The sequence below is a fragment of the Marmota monax genome, unplaced genomic scaffold (assembly GCF_021218885.2).
Source record: "Marmota monax isolate L192 unplaced genomic scaffold, Marmota_monax_Labrador192_F-V1.1 WCK01_AAM20220418_F8-fsc00285, whole genome shotgun sequence".
NCBI lineage: Eukaryota > Metazoa > Chordata > Mammalia > Rodentia > Sciuridae > Marmota > Marmota monax.
The window spans coordinates 1,175,357-1,203,281 of record NW_026695045.1 but is presented as its reverse complement, the minus strand read 5'-3'; the positions used below and the strand labels follow the sequence as shown (position 1 = coordinate 1,203,281).

The window sequence follows — 27,925 nt, the reverse complement described above, 5'->3', positions numbered from 1 at the left end:
TGGGAGAAAAGACACATGTGTTCCAGTCATTTCATGTACAGATCCCACAAAAGAGGGTTTTTGGGAAAGCAGAGTCAACCCTGAATACTGCCCACAGGAACAGCCTCATTAGTCCTGGGCATGGAGGAGAGAGTTGGGTGTGAGGCAGGGGTGCCGTCAAGGAATCGGACAGCAGGACTTCAGGTTCCAGCTTCACGTGCTGCCTTCCAAAATACAGACAAGCTGCCAAAGGGCGAGCCTCAGTTTCCTCATCTGCAAAATGCCACGGCTGGGCTACACATTGCTCAGTGTAAAGGACCGTATCTGATGACCAGTCAGCTTAGCACCCACTGCATAAGACTCTTGAATGATCCTGATCAGCGCATTTCCATACCACTACCCCCAGTGTTACCACCATGCTGTCTCGGGGCTTTTTAAGGATTCTAGAGGCTCAGCAGAGGCCTGGAGGAACAGTCAAATGCTCTCCTCCAGATGCCCAGAGCAGAGGGATTTGTAAGAACTTCCAGTCCCCTAGCTAGGCAGTCTGTCCTTGTCTGGGGCAGTGTGGAGGGGATGGGGCCATGGCTGATGGTGGTATCAATGTACAAAAGTGGGAGCTGCACCTCTAGATGCTCTGGCTACTACTGTCTACAGCCTTTGTGGGGCCAGTTATCTACTAAATCACCAAGCCTCTTTCAACAAACACCTTCCATAGGAGCAGTATCTTACAATTTTGACAACACTTTCATGTACATTATCTTCTTTGATATTTCCCACAACTCTGTGAAGTGGGAAACTGAGGCTAGCCATAATTAAGTGACTTAGTGACAGGTTATTAGCAGGTTGGGATGGAAAACACAACCTACTGAGTCTTTTTTTTTCTTCTGCTTTTTAAAATGAACATAGCTTACAATAAAAATTTAGAAAATACATGAAGATAAAAAAAATAAATTTCTAGCCATGCACAGTGGTGCATGTCTATAATACTAGTGACTCAGGAGGCTTAGGTAGGAGGATTTATGCCAGCCTTAGCAACTTTTATTTTTACTCAAAATAAAAAATAAAAAGGGCTGGGGATGTGGCTCAGTGGTCAAGCATCTCTGGGATTCAAACCCTGGTACCAAAAACAAATAAATAAATAATTTAGATTTCTTCTATTTCCACAAGAGACATTGCCAAATTGCACTGTAGTTATTTCAGCAGTTTCCTTCCATTTCTCACCCCAAATTTTGACTTAACATTCAAGAGCTCTGATGCATCCAGGGGTAACCCCTGGTATTTATATTCTGGAGTTTCTGATTGAGACAGTCTTGGCTCATGATGTTCCTCAGGGCCTTGGAGACATCTGTCTTGCCCCCTAGCCTCCTCCAATGTAGGGTACACTAAATGCCAGTATCACAGCTGCCACCCTCCGCCCTGAGTTCCCTGACTCACGTCAGTTTGCTCTTGGCCTCCGTCTCTTTGGGGAACGGGTACTTCCACTTGGTGATGCGACCCACCTCCCCAGACATGAAGGTCAGGTAGCGTAGGGTCTCCACAGCGACATTGATGTGCATCACCTTCCTCAGACCCTCCCGCTGCCAGACGTAGAAGGCCACCACTGGAGAGGCATAGTTTTGAATCCACAGGACGTCCCCAGATTCGCTGTCCACAGTCACCACCAGTCCATCACCATTGGACACAAAGTGGGACATCTCTGTAAAGATCAAACAACAAAAGTACACTCAGTCTCACTCTATCCCACAACCACATCCTCTACTCTCTTGGCAAACTGCGGTCACTCAGAGAAAACAAGACTTCTGAAATATTCTCAGAACAATTTATGGTTTCCATGAACTTGTTCAGGTTCCCTGATATCAAGACACTGAGGGCTGCCTGCAGTATAAACCTAAGATAGGACCATTCCCCCAAAGACAATTTCTTCAGTCATGTTCTCTGCCATTCTATTTAATAAGTGAGTAAATACTAAGGAGAGAGGAGACAATAGAGCTGCCTATTAATCTGAAATTTTATAGCATTGTTTGAAATCCATAGATCAAGCTGCAAATCAGACTTATGAGCATCTCACTCACAAAGGAGCATTCAGAGAGAGAGATGAAAATATTCTAGGCAGAGTCATATTTTCGGATACTAAGGTTAAGATGATCAAATTGGTTTTCAGTTATCGTTTGAGTTGGAGGAGTGTACATTTAGAGAAATAACTGGGGGATGAGCCACAGTTAGAGTAGCCTTCTTGATGAGGCTGTTAATGATACATGCTGAGCCCCCAGTCCCCTGTACTGGATACTGAACCTGGGGGGTGCTTTACCACTGAGCTACAATCCAGCCCTTTTATTTTTTATTTTGAGACAGGGTCTCACTAAATTGCTGAGGCTGGCCTCAAACTTGCCATCCTCCTGCCTCAACGTTAAGAATAGCTGGGATTACAGGCATGTGTCACTGTGCCTGGCTTATGTGCTGATTTTTAATTATAGTGTCCATGGGCTTGTAAATTTCTTCTGTGACACACAGGGACTCAACAAGGCATGCCCTCCTTCCTCTTCATCTAAACTCACTACCATTCTACTTTGGTTCCCCTCAGACTTCTCACCCAGGCCCTGCCATATTGACTGGGACATTTTTACTACACGCCAATAGCAAGCCCAAAACCCAGTGATAAAGGGTATCTTAAAGGAAATCCTCTTTCTGGAGAGGTCATTTCCCATAGATGGAATGTGCCTGCCAACCTCATGCAGCCCACGAGGAGCACTTACTGTAGTCCATGTCGTCCTCGGGCAGTGAGGCTGCATAGTCAAAGTAGGTGGCATTCCAGCGGAGCTCGCGGGTTTTGGTATCATACATGGTGATGGTATATTCTAAAGAACACAGACCAGTCCACCATCACAAAGGGATCTAGCACCTACTTAAAGTGTTGACCTTATCTAGTTACAACAAACAAATCCTCCCTAAATTACATGTTAAAAAGACCAGGTTATCCATGTGGAACAAGAAAAGCAATGTGCGGGAGAACTATAGTCCCAGACACACGAGTGAACCAGCAGCATGTGTAGCAGAGACAAGTCACCCTTGCTGTGCCCTGTAACTACCAGCTCACAGAATCATAAGAAAGGTAACAGTTGTGTTTATCCACCCAGTTTTTGGGGTGATTTATTATGTAGCAATATTTATATGACATTAGAAATCATTACCTAGAAGGGGAATGATGCCACCAAAAAACCCTAAAACATGTAACTTTGACTTGGGAAAGGTGAAGGCTGGAGGCTAATAAGAGGACTGTTAGTGGAGACTTGAAAAAGTGAAGAAACCATTTCTGGAACCTGAAAAGGGAGGACCCAGCTTATGAGTTTCCATCAATGTGACACAATTAGTGAGACTACTGTTTATAGTAACTTGGAATGCACTCAGGGATCTGAGATTTCTAGGTAAAAGGCAGAAAATGCTGAAATATTTTTCTTAGCCATGTATGCTATACTGCAAGACAATGAGCTAAAGAAATCATTCAGCTTTTAAGCGAGAACATAGAGAAAAGAGAGGGTCCAGGACTGGCTCTCCAGCTAGAAAAGATGCCCAATGTAAAAAAATAACCTCAATGGCCCGGGGTTGTGGTTCAGTGTTAGAGCGCTTGCCCAGCATATGTGAGGAACTGGGTTCTCATAAAAAATAAAAACAAAAGAAAAGAAAAAAAATGACCTCAAGGCAAAGATTAAATCCAAAGCACTCACTAGCTATAAAAAATAGGGCCTCAGGTCAGGGTCAAAATCTAACTCAGAGTGAGTCTACTGAGACCCTTCCTTGAAACTTCAGGAAGATTTAAAGTAGTATCTCTCAGACCCTCTGTAAGGTAAGAAGGGGTATAAGAACCCTAAGAGTGTTGTGGTGCCGTAGCACTCTCACATTCCAAAGTAGGGATTCAAAGGCACAACTGTTATCCAATGGTATAGACTATAACTTGACACATGAGAAACCCACAAAGTTTTTAAAGGAGTAATATCACCATGGACTATAATGATCAGAGATAGTTAAAATGAAAGAAAGCCTCTGGACTCCCTACTTTCAATGAACAAAGAACAGATTGAGAAAGTTTAAAAATAGCCATTTTTATGGAAAAGAAGGATTTCTTGAAAGACAGAACCAAGAGCAACTGAGAACAATATATTATTAAAACCAATCCTGGAGGGCAGAACTAGGCCCTAATCAAGGAAAATTCCCTGTCCCCCAGAGTAGGGGAACTTGAAAACATATACCTGGCTGGATTTCAGAATTACTAAGGACCAGTATCTGCTATGTGCCTAGGTTTCCTTCCATTTTTGAAGGGGAATTATTACAACAGCTATCCTATCTCACCATTGTATGTTGGGTTGGGGGAAGGGGCAGGTGGGAGAGTAAGAGAACTTTTCTCTTTCCTTCACCTAATGAGAGGAGGCTCCTACTTTGACACAGACCCCATGATGTTGAATCTTCAGAATAATGCTGTGACTAGACTTTGGGGATCTTGGGAAGGGTGAGTAGATTCTGTAAGCAGAAGGGCTGTAAACTACTGTAGCCTGAGGGAGGACTACAGGGCAATATCTGAAGATCACCACCAACAATTCTTCCCAAGAGTATGCAAGTCACTCTTTCTATTTCTCCACCTTTGGCTCTGGACTGGCTTTGTGACTTCCTTTCACCAACAGAATGCAGTGGAAGTAAGGTTCTAGGACTTCTGAGCTCAGACCTTATAAGGCATTCCAACATCCATGTTTATCAAGTGGGAATCAAGCTGTCATGTTAAGAAGTCCAGGCTATTTTGTGGAGAAAAGTCACATGGAGGTGGACCAAGGTCCCAGACACAAGTGAGCCAGATGTAGAATAGAGATGACTGTCTTCACCCATCCCTTCCTGAATCCTCTACCCAGAAAGTCAGGAATAAAATGGAAACAATAGCTTTACACAGTAATGCATGTGTACCTAATGCCAGAGCATAGCCCAACTCCCTTAAATGTCCCAGTTCTACCTGGAACTCCATGATTTTTATACCTGGGTAAAGCTGAGACCACTGTAAGGTTTTACCTGATGGAAAAGGTAAGCCAACAAATCCCAAGCAGTCACAACAGTAGAAAATTAGAACACCTGATTTTTACAGGGGGAGGGTTACAAGGCAGCAGCCTATGACCTCCCTCCTAAGACAGGTAAGGCCAGCCAGCTGCTACAGGGACCAAGATCGGTTTCATTGATTTGTAGAAATACACTGTTTTCTGAAGCATCTGAGGAAGGTTCTGTCTCTCTCTTCAAAGCTTAGGTTGCCTGAATGTTTAGACCTAAGTTTAGAGCTCAACTGAACATGAATTCATTCCAGGTTTTTAAATATTTTCATTTAATGACCTGCTTTACCTATTTTTTAAAAAAATATTATTGACATATAATAATTGTACATCTTATAAGATTGTAGGTTTTTGGTATAATATTTTTTGCTTCTAGATGTTTTCTTGAGTCTTCTTTTAGTTTTAACTTTTGTTCAATAATTTTCATGGTGATCCTGATGCATGTGAGGTATTGTACATATGAAAATGAGTAAGACGTTGCTCACCCTTCACTTGTTTAAATATCTGAGCACCTACTGTGCATCAGGGAGTATGTCTAGTGTGGAGATAGAGCCAAAATAAAGTCTTACCCTAGGAGAACTGATATTCTAGTGAGAGGGGCAAAAGACAAGCACATAAAACTTATAAATATATAATAACGGGCTGGGGATGTGGCTCAAGCGGTAGCACGCTCGCCTGGCATGCGTGCGGCCCGGGTTCGATCCTCAGCACCACATACAAAGATGTTGTGTCTGCCGAGAACTTAAATAAATAAATATTTTAAAAAAAATATATATATATATATATATAATAACAAGCATTAAGAAGGTGACTGAAAAAAGAGAAAACAGAAAATGGTGTGGTAAAGTGGGTGCTATTCATGAATGTAAAGGGACAATGACAGGGGTGTGATGGCTGCTATGACAGGCCTGTCAATTGCTACATGTGTCCCCAGAATGAGAGAGCTGAGTGGAGTGTCCCTGGGCAGGGTGGGAGCTTTGAGGCAGGGGAAAAGACTTCACAGAGAAGGGGACTCTTGAGCAGCTGTGGAGGAAGAAAGGACATCTACCATATAGGCAACACCAGGCATGCCTGGCAGAAGGGATACCCCATTCTGAGTCGTAAAGAATAGCACTGCTATTCTGAGAACTGCAGGTAGTTCACCCCAATTGGAAAATGTTCTAATGAGGGAAATGCAGCAGTGAGGGCTGAGAAGTGACAGCTGAACAGAGGGGCTATGTGGGTCATGGTGCAGCTTAGACTGCATCCTTTAGGCAATGGAGGCCACTGCAGGGTCTTAGAAAGAGATGCTAAGGTTGTTCGAAGAAGGCAGCCCTGGCCACCTTCTGGAGAACCAGGTCAGAGCAGAGGCAGGTAGGGGAGCTTTATCAGATTCTTTCTAGAAACAGGTCGATTGTACAAAATGGTGGTTCATTTCTTACCTGTCCGTCCAAGATACAGAAGAGAGGTTGATGGGCAGAGACTATCTGCAAAGGCTGATGACAAAGTCTGCTGCTTCTCACCAGTCAAGAGGTCGATGACATACCAAATGTCCTGCTTTTTACCTAAAGGTCACAGGATACTCTGTCATTTACACTTATTCTATACAGAAAAGAAAATCACTGCTTAAGTAGTTGTTCTAGATATTCTACTTTATCCTGAGAAACAGGACTGAAATTCTTATAATGTTGAAGACATTTCTATGCTATTTTGAAGGTGATAGAGTAAATGGTAATGTGGAGATAACTTCTTAGGCCACTGGGTCTTACAATCACTTAACAGTCTGATCATCGGCATAAAAATTTCTCCAAACCCCCATAACTAAGTTATAGTAAAAAAAGTTCTCCTAACTTTCAAGTTAGATTTTATTGCTTGATTAATAGCCTTTAATGAAAACTCTGGCCTGTAAAGAGCAATCCTTTTCCCGCAGACAAGGAGCCAAATACTAAAGAAATGTACTCAGGTGTTCATCTCCTTGATAACCATAATTCATATTTCTTAACATCCCTACTAATTAAGCCACATGTGAAGAGGATCTATAGTTACTGTTTCTAACTATAATTAGCTAGTACCTGTGACTGGTCAGTAGTGCTAGCTGTAACCTGATGCTAAAGGGCAAAGTTACCTCAGCCTCCCCCAGGGTCAGTAAGTTATTCCCAGGCCACAGGTCATACCCCTCGCCTTGGTCAGCTGATTAAACGATATGAACAGGTGAACAGCACAGCCAAACACCAGTATGAGGGAAACCCAAGGCATTCGTATCTGTGCTATTCAACCAGGGCATCCTAGGAATGGTGAGGAAGTGCATGAGTCTCTGGTTTGAAGGTCAACATATTCCCAGAAGCTATGACCTTAAAAGTATTCTACGTCCAAGTGCTTTTGGAAGCAGAACAATGAGATCCTAGGAAGGTTACAGGGCATTGAATTTGCTAGAGCTACACTCAGTTCTAACATGTGGCATACATGCTGATCCCACATGTATGCAACTTGTCCACACATTGTGAACTCTCTATTCTCAGTAAGATGTTAATATGAAAAAGACTGAAGGTAGAATGAGAATGTCACCAATCAGCTGTGACCATGAATCCTTTCTATCTGGCATGGCATATATCAAGGACAACTGCAGTTTGCATAACCCAGCTACTACCTTAATGGACAGACTGGGGAACTACCATGTTCTTAAATATACTTAATAAACTCATTTAATATGGCATCACACAAAGATAATGGAAACACAATGTCCTAAGTAGACCACAAATGACACATTGCTGGGAAAGGCTGGAAGACCAGATGGGAAACGGTGACACAGATGGTCAGAAGATAGTTGGATGGGCCTGGCATGGCCCAGAGAAAAAAGCCTGTTGGTCATTTCTTCTGAATCCATACGCTGGGGATTCCTTATTTTGAAGGAAGGAAGCAAGAGCCCCAGTGTGCCCAGCAAAAACTTAAAAGCTGGCCTGCATTTGAGACCCAGAAAAACATATAAAGCTCCCGAGGCAGGAACAGGCAATAAGCACTTTCAGTTCCTCAAAAAGAAAGCTGCTATATAAACACAGGCTATTATTACTACTATGATTTCAAGATAAATACAGCTCTCCTTTGTGTTACAAATGCATTTTTATTGACATTTTGGCAGCAAAATGGTACAGAAAAGCAGGTGAGCTGATGCTTTAAAAGCTGTGACCCCAGAGGTATAAAGGCAGCTTATCTAGGCAAGCTGTTAAGTGCTGTTTCTACCAAATATTCTGATAGCAGGAAATACGAAGAAAGCCCTATAATTAATAGGCAGGGCCTAGCTTTCCTTCGTTGACTCAGACAATTGTATTCACTTTAAATTTCACACAGTTGCAGCTGGGATGTTGTAATTTTGAAATCACAGGAGTAGGCCAGACCAGCAACTAAAAGCTTGTTAAATGAGTAACCATATTTACGGTGTCAATTTTTCTCCTGGGTGAAAAGAACCCTTTCTTAACTGGTCAGCCGATCCTGGCATGAACAGCACTTGCAGTATGACCAAGGCAAGAAAGACCTTTCCCAGAAGGATTGGCAAGGGGGTGACGACAGCAGCCCTCTCTCTCAACTGCCATTTGCCCAGATTCCAGGACTCTCTGTCAAAAGTGATCCAAGTTTCAGTGTTGAGAACAGGAACTCTTACCCATGTAGAGGATTCCATCTGAACTTCGGCATGGGGATGCCTGTACCAACTCTGGGATGGTAAAGGGAAGTTTCTTTTAAAAAAAAAAAAAAAAAAGTAAAGAAAACTTAAAAAGGAAAAAATAAGTTAACCAAGTCTTATGCAATTATTACAAATTTACTGGGCAGTCTGTTTCTGTTACCCAGTTCTGCTAAAGAAAAGAACACTTAGCAGATGGGAGTTTTCCTAATAGGAACCCAAGAAGAGGGGGGTACCCCGTGTTTCCATCCACTACTGAAAGGCCTTGACCTCTGAACTCTGTAAATACTAATTCCTTTACTTGACACAGGAGGCCAGGCTTTCTGTCCAGGGCACTTACCAGGAGTGACATAAGCCTTTTCTGAGAAAAGAACACAAATATGGAGAATTACACTATCTTGGTAGCTCTAAGGGTAGTGGAAAGGATTCTCCCATCTTGGAAAAGTGACCCAGAGTTGGCTAGACTAGGTAGAAGGATGATGATGCCTTTTAGAGGTGGGAGGAGGTCATGATTTTAATGCTAAAGAGAAACAACCTTGCAACCAAGCTTCAAGCTTGGAGGGAATAAAGGCACCATTACATGGGCAACACAAGAGCTGGAGGCAGAAAAAGAAGTTTGGTATTTCCTTCAGTAAATCATTCTCTACTGAAAAACAAAAAAATTGAGCTTTCTGGTTGAAAAAGGAAGTTATGGTAGGTGCCAGGAAAAGAAACCAAAAGAAATCCAAATGTTTCAACATGTTTCATCATAAAACTGACTCTTCTGCATCTACAGCTGACATCTGACAAGTCCTTTTGGTCTATGCTCGTTTCAGTACACTTTATTTTTGGAATACTCTTGTGTTTCTGAAACTATTCTACAGATACTGCTGTTACAGAAACTCCAGGCTACAATGCTGCCACTTTTTCTCCAAGAGAAGATTTCTCCGTAGCATTGATAAACAGAACTGTAAACTGAATCAATAATTTGGATTTTCCTGCCATTTCAACATTCAAACTAAGCCTTAGAAAAGGCAAAATGCCAATCGGAGGCAGTAATGCCTGGGTTTTTGCCAGATGTTTCTGATAATCAGAAAGTGATTGCCAGTCCTCTGGTTTGGAGTCCTGGGCCCTGAACTGAGCACTGCCACAGCCCTCCTGCTTTGAGGCCCAGGCTGGGAAACCTATGATCTCTGGAATTACTAAGCCACAATACACAGGAAGGCACGGTGGTGTTAAGAGCATCCTCTTCAATTAGACTTCTTTACATCCCAACTCCAGTCCTAAAAGCTTCAGACTTATTCCCTAACTTCTCTGGGCTCAGTTTCCAAAATGGGGAAAACATCTACGGGCTGCTGAGAGGCTCAACATTTTCTGACAAACAAGGTGCTTAAGAAATGCTGCCAGGTTGTGGGGCTTGGCGGCACACACCTGTAATCCCAGTGGCTCAGGAGGCTGAGACAGGAGGATCAACCTCAGCAACAGTGAGGCACTAAGCAACTCAGTGAGACCCTGTCTCTAAATAAAATACAAAATAGGGCTGAGGATGTGCCAAGATATTTTTATTTTATTTTATTTTTTACATTTTGAGATAGGTCTCACTAAGTTGCGAGGGTGCCTTCAAATTTGCAATATCCCTCCCTCAACCTCTTAGTCACTGGAATTACAGGTGTGCACCACAATGCCTGGCTCAAAAACTAATTTTAAAATACCCAAATTAGTACCCATAATCCACTTACAGTTTAGACCAATGGTTCTCATCATTGGCTACGTATTAGAATCTCATAAACTTAGAATCTCTCAAACTTTCTATGAATCACATGATACACAAACAGAAAAACACAATCACACACCTCAGTAATTATTAATCACACCTCAGTGAATATTCTCATGGCATTAGCACCTGATGAAGAAAACATTTCTAGCACTCCTGAAGATCCCTCTTGTGCCCCTTTTTTAGCCATTAACTCTTGGGGCAACTATTATCCTCACTTCAAAACAGCACAGAGTAGGTTTTCCTGCTTTTGAACTTTATATAAATGAATCATTTGGAATGTAGCTTTTTTGGTGATGTTTTGGCTCCACATTGCATTTGTGAGATAGATCCATGTTGTGTAAGGTCACACACTGTTAATTCTCACTGTCACAGAGTTCATTGCATGACTGTCTCTGTACTTATTTATTAAACATTTATTTTGTACTTTTGACTAACTCGGATCCTTGTTGTAACAATTCTGCAAACATTGCCTTCAACTCTTTTTTATCCTCTCCCTGTGGTAGTGGGGATCAAATCCAGTGGCACACCCCATTTTCTTTTTTTGTTTTGAGACAGGGTCTTGCTAAGTTGTTGAGGCTGGCCTCAAACTTACAATCTTTCCGCCTCAGTCTCCTAAATCCCTGGGATTAAAGATACGTGCTACCACCCCCAGCTTCCCGTTATTTACCCCTTTCTACCGTTGATGTTATTTGGCTAGTTTCCACTTTTTGTTTATTATTAATACTGTTGCTCTACATTTGAGTGGTGTCTGATGTGGTATACATTCATGTACTTCTGTTGAGTTTATATTGGGTGATGGTTACCAGGTTGTATGGACTCTATGCTGCCAAACAGTTTCCCAAACCAGTTGTGCCACCTTTTATCTCCACCAGCACAGGATGCAGTTCTGATTGCTCTACATCCCACCACGCGTTTCCCTTTTTTTTTTAAATGTTCCCATTTAATCATGCTGGTGAGCAGCTGTATGCATACTGAGTAACAGCACAGCCCTGTGATTTTAATTTGAATTTCCCTAATGACTAATAAAATTGAACACCTTTTCATATATTTATTCATCATTTAAATGTCCTCTTTTCCATTTCTGTTGGGTCATCTGTCTTTTTCTAACAGTCCACAGGAGCTCCTTAAATATTCTGAATTTGAATCCTTCAACAGTTAAATAGAACATAAATACTTTGTTGTTTCCTTTCTTCAGGGTAAAAAGTTCTTAATTTAATCAATTTTGCCTAGATTTATGGTTAATTTTTTTTATATTCTATTCTGTCTACTCTAAGGTCATGATGACGTTTCACTACTCTTTCCTTAAAGCTTTATTATTTATTTATTTTGCATTTAGGTCTTAAATCTGTCTGGAACTGATTTTCATGTGGACAGTGTGGGGTAGGAGTCAAGCTATTTTTTTTTTCTTTATGGCTATCCCAGTTGACTTATACCATTCACTGAAAAGAGCATCCTTCCCCACCATAATGTGGTACCACCTTTGTATAAATCAGGTAACCATGTATGTGGGTCTGTTTCTATTACTGGGAAGTTTTGTTTTGTTTTGTTTTAATCCTTATGTCTCAGATCAATGCAATTGGGACTTTCCCGGACTGAGACCTAGGCTCAGACATTTTTCAGAGTTTCCCCAGGTTATTATGATATGAAGCAAAGGGTGACAAACACAGATCTAGATTCTCAAATGGAGACAGGGTGAATACTACAGGCCCCCCTGAAGGCTGGGACGGCGGTGGAGACAGTGTTTCAAACTACACCCCCTCCTCCCAAGTTGAAAGTCTCTGATTGGAGCCAATCTTGTCACTGCAGAGACCCCTCTATCCTTCCAGTGTGTTGGCTGGGCCACCAGCATCTGCTGGTCTGGGTCTGTTTCTGAACTCTGGACGCTCATTAAAAACTCACTTAGGAAGCTGTGAAAAGACACTGGTGCCGAAGCCCCACTCCAGACTGCCTGAATCAAATCCTCAGAAGTCTGTTTCAAACTCCCAGGCCTTGGCATGCAGACACAGTTAAGAACCCTCCAGGGTACACAAAGAAGCTAAATATCCTCACCGTTAGGCCTTCATTATTCTTGCCCCCAAGTGTATACAGGCTGCCATCATTGGGATCTGGGAGGAAAGCAGGCCTAGAGATGAAATAAAAAGTATTAGTGATGAAGTATAGCCCAGGGGACACAATTGAATACCAAAGCCATGCAAAGTCACCATGCAGCAGGAGTGGGTGTGATGTGAGTGAGTAGAAGACAACTCCACCTATTTTCTCTCATGTCAGCCACAAATAAATAAAACACCCTATGGTATAAGTGGAGAAAACAACCTACAAAGGAAGGATCATTAGAAACTATAGAAGATAAGTTGTCATTTGGTCAAAGCACTCTGGATGAGGGTAGGGTAAGTGAAAAGGACCCAGCATGCCTACTTTCCAATCGCCTCCTCAACTGAGCACAGAACATCAACAATTAATATTTAATAGTATGTCATGGTATATAAACAAGTAGAACAAATCTAACTTTAGTTTTGAACAAATGTTTATTTTTCAAATGGAGGCAATAAAAGCAGACTCAGAAAACCTGACGTCAGAGAACTCGCCCGGGAGAGGACTGGGGTCTCTGTCAGCAGCTTCCCACTAAACCAATGGGAGGTGGTCCTCCGTACAGTTAATCTGCTAAAGACTGAACTATGAGAGTCACCCAGAAACCCCTGGCTGAGTCCCTGTGCAACTTAGGACACGCCATCATCTGTACAGGGGATATCTGGATTTCCCTGTAATACATATACTCTAGAAGGTCAGTTCTCTCCTCTGACTTTGAAGAGGGAGAGATCCAAACATTTCTTTTTTCTTGCAGTATTGAGGTTGACCCCAGTGGTACTCTATCACTGAGCTACACTCCCCAGCCCTTTTTATTTTTTGTTTTGAGATGGGGTCTGGCAAAGTTATCCAGGCTGGCCTCAAACTTACAGTCCTCTTGCCTTAGCCTCCTGAGTAGCTGGGATTATAGGAGTGTATCACCACACCCAGCAAGAGATACAGACTTTGGAAGTTTAAACTCAAAACTCAACTTAAGGTTCATCTCAGATAAACTCTTTTAACACATTGTCCTCTTCTCCCCAAGGATCACAGCACCCTCTCCCCATCATATCATCTGTAGCATTCTATATACCTCATTAATTCTTCTTATACCTTAAACTTGTGCCTGTATGTGCTCCCAGCAATTAGCCTGGTAAATGTTGATTGAATGAATAAGATAATGAATTAAAGGGAAATATAGAGCAAATCAGAAAACTTACTCTTCAACGTGCGTTGGGACCTGCAGGACTGGGTCTGTGCAAAAGAACAACAAAGGCATCATCAGACTGGAAAATGTCAAGAATTCCAGAGATTTCCCAGGACCAAGTGACAAGTTGTACTGATAATAGAGGTTGATATACATGAGATAACATCTGCGAGGGCACTTTAGAAATCCTACACACAAAGACACCAACATAAGCTCTTAGGATGGTCCCTGAGACTGGATTGAGAACTGAGCCCAGAATGGAACTGCTGATAAGAAACCTGAGTGTCACTCGTGGGGTAGATATAGAAGAAAGAACTAGTCATTATCCTCAGTAGACAGGAGTGACAACATCACTATCTGGCACATTGAGAACTTCTAAAATCCAAATCATTACCTTGTCAGAAACCTGGAATTATATAACTAATTAGAACAAATTTAAAAAATATATGTTAAAAAGAAAAGAAACCTGGAATAGCACTAGAAATTCCCATTATGAAATGCCAAACTGTGGGTAAAGAACTGATGCTGACTGATGGTAGACGTACACACACTTTGAAGCAGCCTGAGGCAATCCTGGATCTTTCAAGCATTGATTCCTTTTGGTCCTTTAGCTTCATTTCCTTAAAATTCAATTTTAAAAATATAAAATATAGAAAATGCTTTTTTTTACAAAGGTGCTCACAATAGTATTACAAATGTCTAACTATTCAATAATATGTTTAAGTTATGGAATGTCCACTTAGTGGGAAATTAAGGTTTTAAAGGGGCTAATAAAAGTTTTAAACATGTACGAATCTTTATTCAGTTATGACACTGCATGTAGAGTATTAATGCAAGTATGGGGAAAATTTTCAAGGCACAAAGAAAAACTAGATGGAAAGACCAAAACGCTAATTGAAAGTTATCTCTGTAGGAGTATAACCAACCTTTTCTATATTTCTCAAATTTTCTACAAAAGCAAGCATTACTTTTTAAGTTGGGAAAAGGGTTTTGTTTTTCCTCTAAATCAATTTCATATTTACAACAGTTAAAAATGGAAATGTCTCCCTAGATTCTCCTGGCACACATCAAGAGGTGGCTCCTGACTGTCTGGAATGGATGGTGGTAGAGGTGAGAGGGCATGAGCTTGAACACATTTGAAATCCTCAGGCAAGAGGCTGGAGGAGTTATTGCCAACATTCAAAACCCTATGGCTACAGCTGTGCTGTACACAACTTCAGAGAACATTCTAATAGGATTTTGTATGTAGACTCCCAGACCCAGGAGGCTCTGCTTTATGGTCTCAGACAGCTGTCTAATCCCCCTTGCCAATTGGGATTCTCGATGACGGAAGCTTTATCAAGCTTCATCACATGTTGACTTTGCTTTAAAAGCCCAGCTCCTACACAAAGACATACGGTGCTCACTACAACAGAAGTACACTCACCAGATGTGGTCTGTGGGCAGCAAACAAACAATTCACTAAACCAAAAACACTTTAGGAAACAGGATGAACTTTCAGTCAGTAAGCATATGTTTATCTTTCCCATTAATCACCTCTCGGTACACTCTCACAAACAGACTGATGCAAGAGACAGGAAATAAAGGTGCACGACACTCACCGACTGAAACAAAATAGTCAAGGTGCAATTAGGACCCAGGTACTTCAATGTGGCCCTGAAGTTTTGCAAGCCAGGAAAAGCAAGACTGTCTGTCATATTCCAAAGAAAGCTGGCAGTTAAAAAAGGCATCTTTTATGTTCATTTCAGTCATTTAATGCTATCACAGATAAACAAAGATAAAAAGGACACTGTTAACATCTAGCAATTCACCAGAAACAAAACACGGAGAGTGACATGACTGGAATACTTGCTTATAAGTTGATCTTTGTGTACAATGTTTGCTTAGTCTTATCAACTTTTCTTTAGATGCAGATTTTCCTGGTTTTCTCTAGCTTCCCCATGGGTCACTTGATCCTGAGGCCTCAGGCCCTAAGATGTGCCCCATACTGTAAGATACAGGACACCAGTGGAAACAAGGAAGGATTCCCACATTGGGATGTCAGAACCATGCTTGTTTCTAGTCCAGGAGGAGATAAAGTCCAGAAGGAGGAGCTTAGGGTCACCTTAGCATTCCCCATCTGCTCAGTGAAAATGGGTACCTAGATAATAAGCTCTGTAAATGTGTGGACCCAGTAAAAACCCAACAACTAAGGCCGCTCTGACAGGGGCCAGCAAGCTGAGGTGTGGCTTCAAAGAAAGAATCTTCTATAGATAATTTTCTTCTTAAAGAATCATTTGGATCCAAGATTTGCTTGAAAATATTATAAAAAATAAATGTATGTGGGGACAGATAAAAAGTGGCAGACTGGTGATAACTGTTAAAGATGGAACATGAGAACTTTGGGGAGGCATTTTACTATTCTCTGTACATATGCTCAGAATTTTTCCATCTAAAAATGGTTAAAGACACTTTGGGAAGCCAGCAAAATAAAAACAAAATGCATTATCTGAAAGTGTACAATGAAACATCGACAGGAAAATATGGTGGTTTTGACCTGTTAATGAGAACTGGTATCAGGCAAGATTCTTGCTTTAAGATTTCAACCATGGGAAAAGACACACTGAGCAAACTGTAAGGCTGTACACAAACACCACTGCAAAATAAGCCACTCTATCTGTATGGAGCCTGATAAGGGTAAACGCCAACCTCAACAAGTTGTTTTACTTTCAGGAAAAAGAAGGGGGGAGGGGTTTCCTTCACAAGTGTAAAAATGAGTGTTATTCAAGTTAAAAATGAGGTTACAGGGAAAACTGTTGCAATCAACGTTTGGTCTCTGGATCAACTCAGGAAAGCAGCCCGCTCACTGCTGCCCTGGAAGGAGCAGCCGCTGGACCCGACGTTGCTTCCCTAGTGTCCGCTGGGGCCTGAAATGCCCCAGCCTTTCCACACACAGAAACCAGCGTTCTGGCTGCTACTGGGTTGTGCTAAACTAACCATCCTTGCTAATTTGAGGCTGAAATGACAAAATAGATGTTTATATCATTCCTTTGTCCAAATTCCTAAACACTTCTATCTCCATAAGAAGTTTTGTTCCTATTTCCTGCTTTAATTCTGGAAGGGCATTTCCATGTTCTCACCCCTGCCTCTCTTTTCTCTCTCAGGAAGCATATCTACTTCTCTAATCTTAACCTTAAGAGGTGGATTCTAGGTTCCCACCATGAGTTCTTCCCTCTAGATCAATTAACTAGACATTTCACTATTTCCTACCAGCACCTCAACCTCCACCATCCAGGTCACTCCCCACAGAATGGCTACTGCTCTTGATTACCTTATTGAGTTAAGGGATCAACCATTCACTTAGAGGATAGCCAAGACTCAAATACACTGCTGACACCTATTTCTCCCCAACACATGCCACTGATTGCCAAACCCTGTAGTCTATTTCTACAAGGACTGTCATCCTGCTTCCTACTTCCAGTGTCCCTTTAACATCACAGAACACCTTGTGTTCCAAGTCCTCCCTTTTCTCCTCATCTATGAGGTCTCAGGAATCAGACAAATGTAGGCTTAAATCATAGCTCTGCTACTGACCATCTGAGTGACTTTGGCAAAGCTTAATCTCTCTTAACCTCAATTTCCTCATCGTAAAGGGGGAAAAAACAGATGACACCAACTTCATGTGGCATCTCTGTGGATTAGATGAGGATTAAATATTTGTTAAGATTTTCAGTCAGTGCCTTGACACAGAAAAGAGTGACCCTTTTAAAAACAAATCAGATTATGCTTCTGGTTATTCAAAATCCTTTGTTAGCTCCTGATCTCGCTCAGTCAAGTCACAAAGTCGCCCATAAATCCCATGCAATCCTCCTCTCACCTTTTACCATCCTCCTATTGCCTCCGGCCATGTGGGCCTCCTTGCATTCCTTGAATTCTGCCCAGCATGCCCCTGTTTCAGGGCCTTTGCATTGGCTGTTCCTATCTGCCTAGGCCTTTGACCAAATGTCATTATCTCACAGAGGTCTTCCACGACCACTGCTTATTCCCCTGGGATATCCCATCCCTCTTCTCTGCTTAATATTTCTCCATGACACTCAGCACCTCTGAAGATCTTTACATTTTGTTGCCAACTTGTTTAATGTCCAACTCTATCACCGCAAGCTCCTAGAGAGCTGGTTTATCTTCTGTTGTCTGCTGTTCTTAGCATCTAAAACAGTGCCTGGCACACAGAAGATGTTTAATGCACTGCTGAATGGAGCAACTGTTACTTTCCTTTCTCCTTCCTGTTTAGCCTGCATATCCATCTTTGATCACTTCTAATCATCCAGCAGACATACAATCAACCCTCGACCCAGGCCCTACCTAGCAAGCCTCTTTCCTCCATCCAGGTTCTGAGCACTGTTGAAGAAAATACTGCAATCATATGTGGGGATACCTCATACACATATGGCCAGTTGGGTCTCAGGCCATTAGCTCTATCTATCTAATTTCTGGTTGACCTTGGTTCCCATCCCTCCTAGCTACTATTTCAAACCCTGCCTCCCCACAGAATGGCTTCTGCTCTTGATTACCTTATTGAGTTAAGGAATCAACCATTCACCTCAAGGCCCTTTCTTACCACAGATGAATCTGCCTTCGGTGCCACAGGGGGACTGCATGAGCTTACTGAGACTGCCAACCCTTTACCTTCTCAGTTTGCCCGCTCCACCCTTCCCTTCCAGTCTTTGGTAAAGGGACAAGGCTTTAACCCTCAAGCCCAGATACTCACACTTCCATCTGGGGCCCCAGGCAGTCCTCTGTCTGTAATCTCCAGCTCCTCCTTTCTGCTGGCTACCTCACTGCCCCTTCTGCCTATAAAACCTCTAATTCCCCCTCTCCTCTGTACATGATTCCCTTTCTTTCCTAAATGCATCCATTTTAAGTACACGGGTTGAATATTCTTGAAAGCATATCCACTCCTGTAACTGTCATCACTGTCAAGATACAGAAGGTTTCCAACACCCCAAACATTTTCTCATACCCTTTTGATTTCAATACTTCAATCCTTACCCCAGACAACCACTGATAGATTCTTTTTGTTTGTTCTATCCACATGGAGACCATACAGTTGATATTGTAGCTGGCTTCCTTCTCCCTGTATAACATTACTGGAATTCATCCCTGTTGTATATATCACTCTTTTTTATTGCTGAATAGTATTTCACCCTAAGAATATGCCACAATTTGTATATCTATTTGGGTTGTCTTAGTTGCTTTGTTGTTGTTGGTTTTGCTATTGTGAATCAAACCACTATTAACATTTGTGTGCAAATCTTTATTTGAGCCTGTTTTCATTTCTCCTGGGAAAATATCTAAGAAGTAGAATGGCTGAGTCATATTGTTTGCATTTGACTTGATAAGCAATTGCCAAACAGTCGTCCAAAGTGGTTGTACCATTCACATCTCTCTGTGTCTGCGAGTCTGCCTTTCAGATCCACACTCCATCTGCTGTTAAGAGGGTTTGACAAGGCAAATCTGTGCATGCCTCTCCCTTCCACAGAAGCCTATAATGACTCCTCTCTGCCTACTGAATGCCTTCTCTCTCGGTGGCTCAAGTCAGAGGTTCCCCAAACTTTCTCGTTCACAGTACCTTTCGTGTCTCTGTAATTTTTTCCCAGTGCCACAGGCCAAAAGAAACACCCAACAGTTTCATTTACTCAATAGTTAGGTCCAAACAACTTAGTAAGTACTTAGGGTCTAGCAACTGAAAAGTCTTTCGGGGGGTGGGGGGACCACAAAAATGGAAAGAAAAAGCTTTATTTCATTCTTAACCACAATTACTTACCAATGGGATGTGCATACCTATTGGTACCTGGACGGCACAACTTCCAAATTTTGTAAGGGACTGGACACTGCACCCCTTGTTAACATTCCACATGCATTTCCATGTGGTATTTGAATTTTGGCACATGCCAAAATTTGGCAAGTACCAAAAACTCACTTTTGCAAAGATACAAAACATCACTGAAAGGAATACAGCACAATCTAATGTTAAAACTACAAATTCCCTCGAGCATAAAATTTGACACTTGTCAAGTATCATGGTGTTTCTCTCAAAACATTAAAATAAGTACAGTGGCACCCTAGGGCCTCTCAGCACATGGTTTAGTAACTGGAATCCTTAGCATTCAAGGTCCCCCAAAACGTGGGCCCAATTCTTCTGCACAATTATCTCCCAGTGACGCCTCTTCCCCAAACTCACTCTGTGCTTTCACGTTGGTGGCTACACTCACTCTTACCTGCTCCATCTCCACCTATTTAAATCTATTCGAACGCCCCTTTCTTCAGGAAATCAGAAATGCACCCTCCACTGCACTTGCAGTGTATTCATAATGCACTTTTCTCAAGGGCCAGGTACTTCATTGCCTGTGGCTTCCCTGGTTCCTAAATATCTGAGGGCTAGATTGAATTTTAATCAATCTGGGGGCAGGGCCCATCTGTTTTGTTTAACGTGAAATATACACAGAAAAGTACAGAAAGCTCACTGTACAGTTTAGTGAATAATCAGAGAAGGAGCTCTTGGGTAGGAGCTGCCCCAGTCTTTGCCCTGCTCTCACAAAGTGGCTATTGCAAATGCAGTCTGCAGAATGGAAGGAAATCAGTAAGTTAAGATCGTCGACATCACATGTGGCATACAGTCATTCAAATTTTTCCTAAGGGAAACACATTTCCACATACAAGCCTACATTATAAAATCTACGAACAGTCTGGGCAGCTGTTTTTGGCATTTGCTTCAAAATAATGGAGGAGAGTAAAGGAGACTGCCATGTGATGAACAGTACTACAGCGGGGCACTCGGTGCCAAAGGTTTTCATGATGCTATTCTCTTTTCTAAATGAAAAGTTTATAAAAAATGATAGAAGCTAACAAAGGATGGTATTTCAACAAACAGATTCCCGGAAAGAAAGGCATATCCTTTCAGCTCCTACCTGCAGGGATCTGGGGAAGCCTGTCCCCCAGTTTCCGGAGGTGCACAGTGAGAAGGGAGTTACACTCCACACAAAGACCCTGTCAGCACTACAGTGGGTGTCTCTGACATAGCCTCGCCAGAATTGGTGCAGGCATAGGGGGAATGTACAGTGACAAGTCAGCTAAATAGAAAATGTCTTTGACGAAGTCAATCAAGATCTAAGGAACTATTTCTAACCAGAGTTCAGGATGAATGGCCTTCTGAATGATTCAGGCAGATTTCTTCCATGTAGGAAGAAATAAGAGCTCTTTGATTACAGAAGCCATGAGAACAGGCTGCTCACTGACTACAGCTCAAGGAACTTTGCAAGATCGTTCTCTTCTTTTCCCCAGATGAGCACCAATATTTCTGGAACACACCGCTTCTCGAGCAGCATCTAGACAAGCACTGGTTGTACTGCCCAAATGCCCCTGGCCTTCCTTCTGACCCCCGATCTGGGCCCACATGCAGGCATTTAAAAGCAGCTTCCTCTGAAGACTTCTCCACTGTAACCAAGATGTCACAGCACAGTCAGAAATTCTCCAAACTGGCTCCTTCTAAGAAGTGTACCTCTAGTAATAGTTTGAAATGTACTACTGAGTTGGAGCTTTCAAGAGAGATTTCAAAAGGACCCACAGACAAAGTTATAACAAATTTGCCTTCCCTCTCTCTTTCTCTCTCAGAAGAAGGTCAACAACCCCAATACTAGTAATTATCTATTGAGATTTACCAGACACATCTCAAAAACAAATGTCAGGTATCTATTATCAGCTTGGTTCTCTGTTATGTACTGCTCAGGGTAATGAAAAGAAGTGTGCAGTTGACTTATAAAGTGATTATACATGAAGTGGTGTACAAAGAACCGTAAAACTTGTGGTATGTGCCACAGACCCTCCTAGGTGCAGGTAGAAAAGCTTCATAAAAATGGCAGGTCCTCAGCATGGGGATGACAAGACAACACGAGTGAGGAACTGTTACCCTGTGTGGGAATGAGGCCTGGTCAGTGTGACGTGTTCTTGCTGAAGCACAATACCAATATGTCTTAAAGACTTTGCAATGGTGTATGTGGGCAGCAGGACCCAACTGGAGGCTTTGGAGAAAAAGACAATGTGATACCATCTTCCAAATGCAGATTCGACAGGTGGTGGCCATCAGGGAAGAGATGAAGGAAAGGGGAAAGAGGGAGTCACACAGCTGGAAGGAAGGCAGCAGGGCAGCCCAGGTATGGCGGGCCTAAGCCACCAGCCAAACAGTCCTGACCAGGCAGGAATGAGTACAAGAAAGGAATGAGAAAAGGTGACAGATTTTAATCCTAGTGGAAGGAAACAGGGAAACTAGAGAGGTACAGTCTGAATGTGATAAACTGCCATTCCCTCAAGAATGTGCTTAACGCTCTAATACTGTTTTCTTATTAAACAATATTGGCAGAAACAAAGTCAATCACCTTCTCTTAACTCAAAACTTAACACTCCCAAATATGTTCCATGTATCAAGTGACCCAATTAGGGAACATTTCTCCCTAGTGGCAGTTTATTCCTTCCCTCTGAAGGAAAGGTGCTTGGCTAATCTAAGCCCTAAACTTCCATTAAGATTGTTAGATCCCAAGTTTAAGTGAGAAAGTCTCAAACATTCTTCTAAGTCCAGCTTTTATGAGGAAAGCACTTTAAAATAGATGTCTAATCAAAAGCTCCTCAAATTGTAAATCTCATCAGAACTGGGAAAGCACATAACAAGTTTCCTTCAGGAATCATCCCTGCAGATCACACAATGTTGTGTTTGACAAAGGTGACCACACAGAAATACCAAGTAATCAGGAAAACTAGCCATACCAACAGCAACCAAATTCTACCAGGTTCTTACTCATCTTCAACTTGATAGAAGTCATTCAGGTGGAAAAACACACATGAAAGGTTATAATCAGTCTGGAAGGAATTGAAGATCTAAAGCCCACGCACCCAAGTGGTGCCTCTCAGGGTGTCGCACATAAACTCATAGAATTCATTCTCAAGCAATGGGGTACCATCAAACCACACAGACATTCAAAGGTACATAAAGGGAAAGGTAACTAAGTCAGTCAACAGGAACTTTATCCGTATACTTCCATAATCACAACTGTATTCCAACATATGCCAACCAACACTGCCAAGGATACCTATTAGAGCCGAAATCTTAGCTACTACATATGGGATTGCTACTAAGAGAACCCCTCTGAAATATGAAAAGTGGCACTTAGAGGCACATCCCAAGCACGAGGAAGGGAAGCCAGTGGGAGTGCAGATGATCAAAGCTGAACACGAGTTGGCACTTGCTGGAGTTGAGGGATGGGTACATGGGGTGCATTATATAATACCTCTATGCTCAGAAGTTAAAAATCTTCCATGTTCATTTGCAGGTAAATGGATGGAACTTGAGAATCTCATGCTAAATGAAATAAGCCAATCCCAAAAAACCAGAAGCCAAATGTTTTCTCTGATAAGTGGATGCTGATCCATAGTGAGGTACGGGGGGTAGGGGTCAGGGAAGAATGAATGAAGTTTGCTTTGTGTAGAGGAAAGTGAGGGGAGGAATGGGGCTATGGGGATGGGAAGGATGGTAGAATAAGACAGACATTATTACCCTTACCCTATATACATGTGTGATTACACTATTGGAGTGACTCTATACCACGTACAGCCCCCAGAGGAATGAGAAGTTGGGCTCCATTTGTGTACAATATGTCAAAATGCATTCTGTCAGGTATAACTAATTAGAACAAATTTTTTAAAAATTGAAATTATTCAACCATTAAAAAAAATCTTCCATGTTAAATAGTAAAACTCAAGAGAAAAAAGAGAGAACGCAACACCTTTTCAAAATACTCAAAAGTTTGGCTCGGGAGGCTGAGGCAGGAGGATCGCAAGTTCAAAGCCAGCTTCAGCAACAGTGAGGCACTAAGCAACTCAGTGAGCCCCTGTCTCTAAATAAAACACAAAATAGGGCTGGGAATGTGGCTCAGTGGTTGAGTGTCCCTGAGTTCAATCCTTAGTATAAAAAATATATTTTTTTTTCAAAAGCAAAAATAGGCCTCTGTCACATTCCCACTTATAAGACTTAATTTCAATCCTCCACAACAATGGGAAAGAGATAAACACCTTTCTTGTGCTTGAGCAGTGAGGTGGAAAGGTAGATAATGCATATCCTAAGCCTAGAAAATTCCTTAAAAGAAAACAGGTTAGAAGTACTAATGAAACGTCATCACTTTTCACAATTTCCTCTTCTCATGTTTCCACCACCCTGCTGAAGACAAATCTCCTACTCTTCCAGAGTACTGTGCACACTGGCTAGCGGGTAGGCGAGGAAAACAATGGCACAAAGCCATGAAATGTGGTAGGAAACTCAAGATAAGACACTGGAGCAGGAAATTGCCACCATGATGGTACAAATGACAGATGACGCGTTCCAAGAGGCAAGGCAAATCCTGTCTGCTTCTCAGGACTCCCAGAGGTATCAGTCAGAAGGGTCCTGAAAGCCAAATGAATTTGGCTTTTTACTCAGTACCCCGGCTGCCTGGAGGCCCCATCAAGGATGTAGAAATCCTGTGGGAAGACAGGCAGATAGCACAAGTCAGAAGTGCCATGACAGGCTGCAACAACGTGCCTTGGGAAGCCAGGTGAGCAGCCAGGGAAGGGAGTCTTTCTAATGCTAATAAGTGAAGACCTGAGGTCTCTGAGTCCTGGTAAAGGAGCTATGTGCCAGGAGGGTAGGCAGCCACGGAGCCATGGAGAAGTGGGTAAGAGGACTGTGAAGGCCTTGTCTCTTCTCATGCACAGGTGGGCAGACCACACTGGCAGCAGCCCCCTATAGACATCACCTAGAGTATTTCAGAGGCAGGTGTGGCATGGTCCAAATGGTCTTTGTTCAGGGTGTGCAGGGGGCAGCAGGACTAAGATAGGCGGAGGGATGTGGGGCACGGTGATGGCAGTCAGGAAGCTGCCAACTTCATCTAGAACTGAGAGGAGTCAGATTCTGAAGCTGCCTGCTCAGTCACAGGATGTGGTGACCACCTGGACACGGAGAGGAAAGTAGTAGAGTGCCAGTATTTTTTAGACTGGTAGGCTGTGACTGTCAGCACAGGGAAAATCCAAAACAAGAGGTACATGTTTAGAAAGGGAGACACATGGGAATAAGACTGTCTTCAAATTTCAAATAATTAATTTTGTTCTCACCCTTCTCTCCTGAGAAATCTCCAGTATTAACCTCCCTAGGGACACCTCAGGAGTCTGGTTGGGAAAGGAGCCACAATGCACATTTAGCATATTTTTATGATTAGCAAAGAATGGTTCTAAATCAGACCCAGTCCTTTGTGCCTATCATTAGAAGAAAAAAAAGTAGGGTTACTAAAAAATAACCAGTTTAATGGAGATTTGAGTATCAAAAACCAGTAGCGACTAGTATTTTATGGTGACTATAAGACACCCTAAACTAATCCTGGAAATACTAGAGCCTTTCAACTCCACCAGGTCAAAGCAAGCTCTGTAAAATCTAATCTAAAACAAAACGTGACAGAACCATTCTCAGTTTGCATTTGATCTAAAACTGCAGAAATGAAACATACTCAACCCTGTTCACTGGAGAAATAGTTCACGTTAGTTCCAGAGATCAAATAAGATTCATTTTCCTACTAGGTATAATTTGCCACTACAGAACAAGAAACCTCTACTTCTGGGAACAGCAACGCATGTCTGGTTGAGGAACAAAAGCACCTGCCAAAACCACTGTGGTAAGGGGCAGAAGGTGGGTTCAACAAACTCAAAGTTTGTGGGCTCCTAAAAAAAGTAAACAGTTAGGAAACCACTAAATGGAGTCACAGATTCGTATTCTGAAGAACCCCAGGTTGATGAGTTAAAGATACCTGCATCAAGAGTTCCCATTGCCAAGACTCAGGCCTCCGGCAGCAGCCTCCCTTGCCCAGTTGGTGCAATAGACTCCTGCTTGGTCTTCTCCTGGCCCTCTCTTCAGTCTTAACATGGCTCCTGCTGATCCTTTATAAAGTGAGGCCTTTAGTTTCAGCCTGCCTAGGCTGCCTAACACAATACCAGAGACTGAGGAACTTAAACAAAATTTATTCTTCCCAGTTCTGGAGGTTGGGAAGACTAAGATAGGGTGCCAGCATGATTGGGCTCTGGTGAGGGCTCTCTTCTTGGCTTGCAGACAGCTGTCTTCTCATGTGGCAGCACAAGCAAGCTCTGATCTCTCCTCCTCTTCTCATAAGGACACTAATTCTATCATGGGGTCTTATAATTATCTCCCAAAGTCTACCTCCAAATACGATTAAACTGGGGAACAAAGATTCAATAGGCGATAGCGGCTCAGGAGGCTGAGGTAGGAGGATTGAAGCCAGCTTCAACAACTCAGTGAGATCCTGTCTCTAAATAAAATATTTTTTAAAAGGGCTGGGGATGTGGCTCAGTAGTTAAGCACTCTTGGGTTCAATCCCTGGTACCAAAAAAAAAAAAAAAGATTCAATATGTGAATTGTGTGGGGACACAAACATATAAACACTCAGTCTGTAACACCCAGGAATATCACTCCTCTGCTCATATTCCTCCAATGGCTGAAAAAAAGATGTCCTTACACTGGCCAACAGGCCCTATGGTGTTGGTTTCCATGGAAAGGGCATAGTCCAATAGGGAATGCTTAGGAAATCTGTAAGGGCATTTCTTGATGGCCACAGGGACTGGGGATGACATAGGTCCTAAGTGTGGGGACCACGGAGGCTACATAGTCCTGCATGATCCAAGATTAAGCTGCATCTGCACACTGCTCTCATGTTTTCCCAGACACTCACACGGGGCCAAAAACCTTTACTAATTATTCAAGCCTGCAATCTGCTTTACACATAAGCACAAAAGTAATTTTGGCATGATTCCATACACTAAATTTTCTCAAATGGTAACTACTATATGTCAGGTAAGACTACACTTCCTTGTATGGAACATTTCCAAGAAGTTTACCACCTGGGAAAGCCAGTCTCCACAGGTGTGGTGACAGCCTTGCTGCATTAGATCCATCTGCACCGACAGACACAGCATTCTCTAACAGGCGGACAGCAGTGTAGGCTCAGCATTATGTGCTGAATTCTGCATATGTGATTAAAAATTACTTTTCTAATATCTTAGTTTTAGATTACCAGTGAGTAACACATTTCTTTGTGAAATGTGTGTATGTAGGTCACTGTCTATAAATTTTGTTTCAAGGGAGAATGGGGCCACTCTTTCCCTGATCGGCCCCCATAACCTCTCAGCATGGCTCACCTCCTACTCCACTCCAGCCATTCCGACTTCAGTGCTTCTCAGCCAAGGACACTCCTGCTCCTACCTGCTATGCCTTTCCCCAAAAACATGCCCTTGTCTCCTTGAGGTCTTGCTTAAAAGATACCTCCTCAGTGGGGTCTTCCCTGTTTAAAATTGCTGTCCTCTCACCTGGTCCCAATGTGGCACTACCCATTCTGCTTCTCTGCTCTGTTTTTTTTTCTCCACAGTTCTTTTCACCATGAATTTCTTTCCTGTTTCCTGTTTCCTGTTTCTCCACTAGAATGAAAACTTTTGTTATTATTATGGTTTTTTTCTTCTTTTTTTGCTTGTTTTGTTTCCTTACAGAATCATCCTTAGGAACTACAGCAGCATCTGGATCCCTTCATAATCCATGTATATATTAATGATTTAGAAATGCTAGTCTTAAAACTTTAGTTATAACCCCAAAATTAAAATTAAATTGCCAACTCAAATTATCAATGCATTAGCACCTTTAATCTTTGTAGAGAAATAAAAATTGAGGCTCCTGGTAAAAAAGGGTTGAACTTAACTTTAAAAGGCCAGCCTATTCTTATCAAAGCAATGAGACCGAGAACATAATGAATACTACCTGAAACTGTTAGACCAACAGGATTTCCTAAGTGTCTTTTAACTCCTCTCCTGCTCCCTCACCATCAGTTGCTGAATTCTACCTCTCACCTTTCCCATCCCTTCTCTTCCCTCTACCCCTTTTCAGGTCACCTTCCTATCTCTAGTCACCCTCCACACACTGTTGCTGGATTCATTTGAAAGCAGAGCATCAGCTGAGTCACCTGCTTAAGCACATTAATGGTTCCCAGCTTCCTATTGAGTCAGTAAGGCTTTATATACCACATAACTCCCCTCCCCTCCACTCTAATGTGTCCCTAAAGTCCTGCTGCATGGGG

General features: G+C 42.3%; 1 protein-coding gene across 2 annotated transcripts in view; it reads right to left on the bottom strand.

Moving 5' to 3' along the window:
• Ern1 (endoplasmic reticulum to nucleus signaling 1) overlaps nucleotides 1-27,925 on the bottom strand; it is an 86,691-nt gene that overhangs the window by 25,239 nt on the left and 33,527 nt on the right. The window contains exons 3-8 of one of the 2 annotated variants that reach the window (XM_046427734.2): nucleotides 13,753-13,786; nucleotides 12,518-12,590; nucleotides 8,695-8,767; nucleotides 6,482-6,604; nucleotides 2,733-2,834; nucleotides 1,414-1,675 (exon numbers count right to left, since the gene is read on the bottom strand). In XM_046427734.2, the coding sequence (XP_046283690.1) occupies nucleotides 1,414-1,675; nucleotides 2,733-2,834; nucleotides 6,482-6,604; nucleotides 8,695-8,767; nucleotides 12,518-12,590; nucleotides 13,753-13,786 (667 nt within the window). The remainder of the gene's footprint in view (nucleotides 1-1,413; nucleotides 1,676-2,732; nucleotides 2,835-6,481; nucleotides 6,605-8,694; nucleotides 8,768-12,517; nucleotides 12,591-13,752; nucleotides 13,787-27,925) is intronic. The other variant, XM_046427735.2, reaches the window with a different exon arrangement.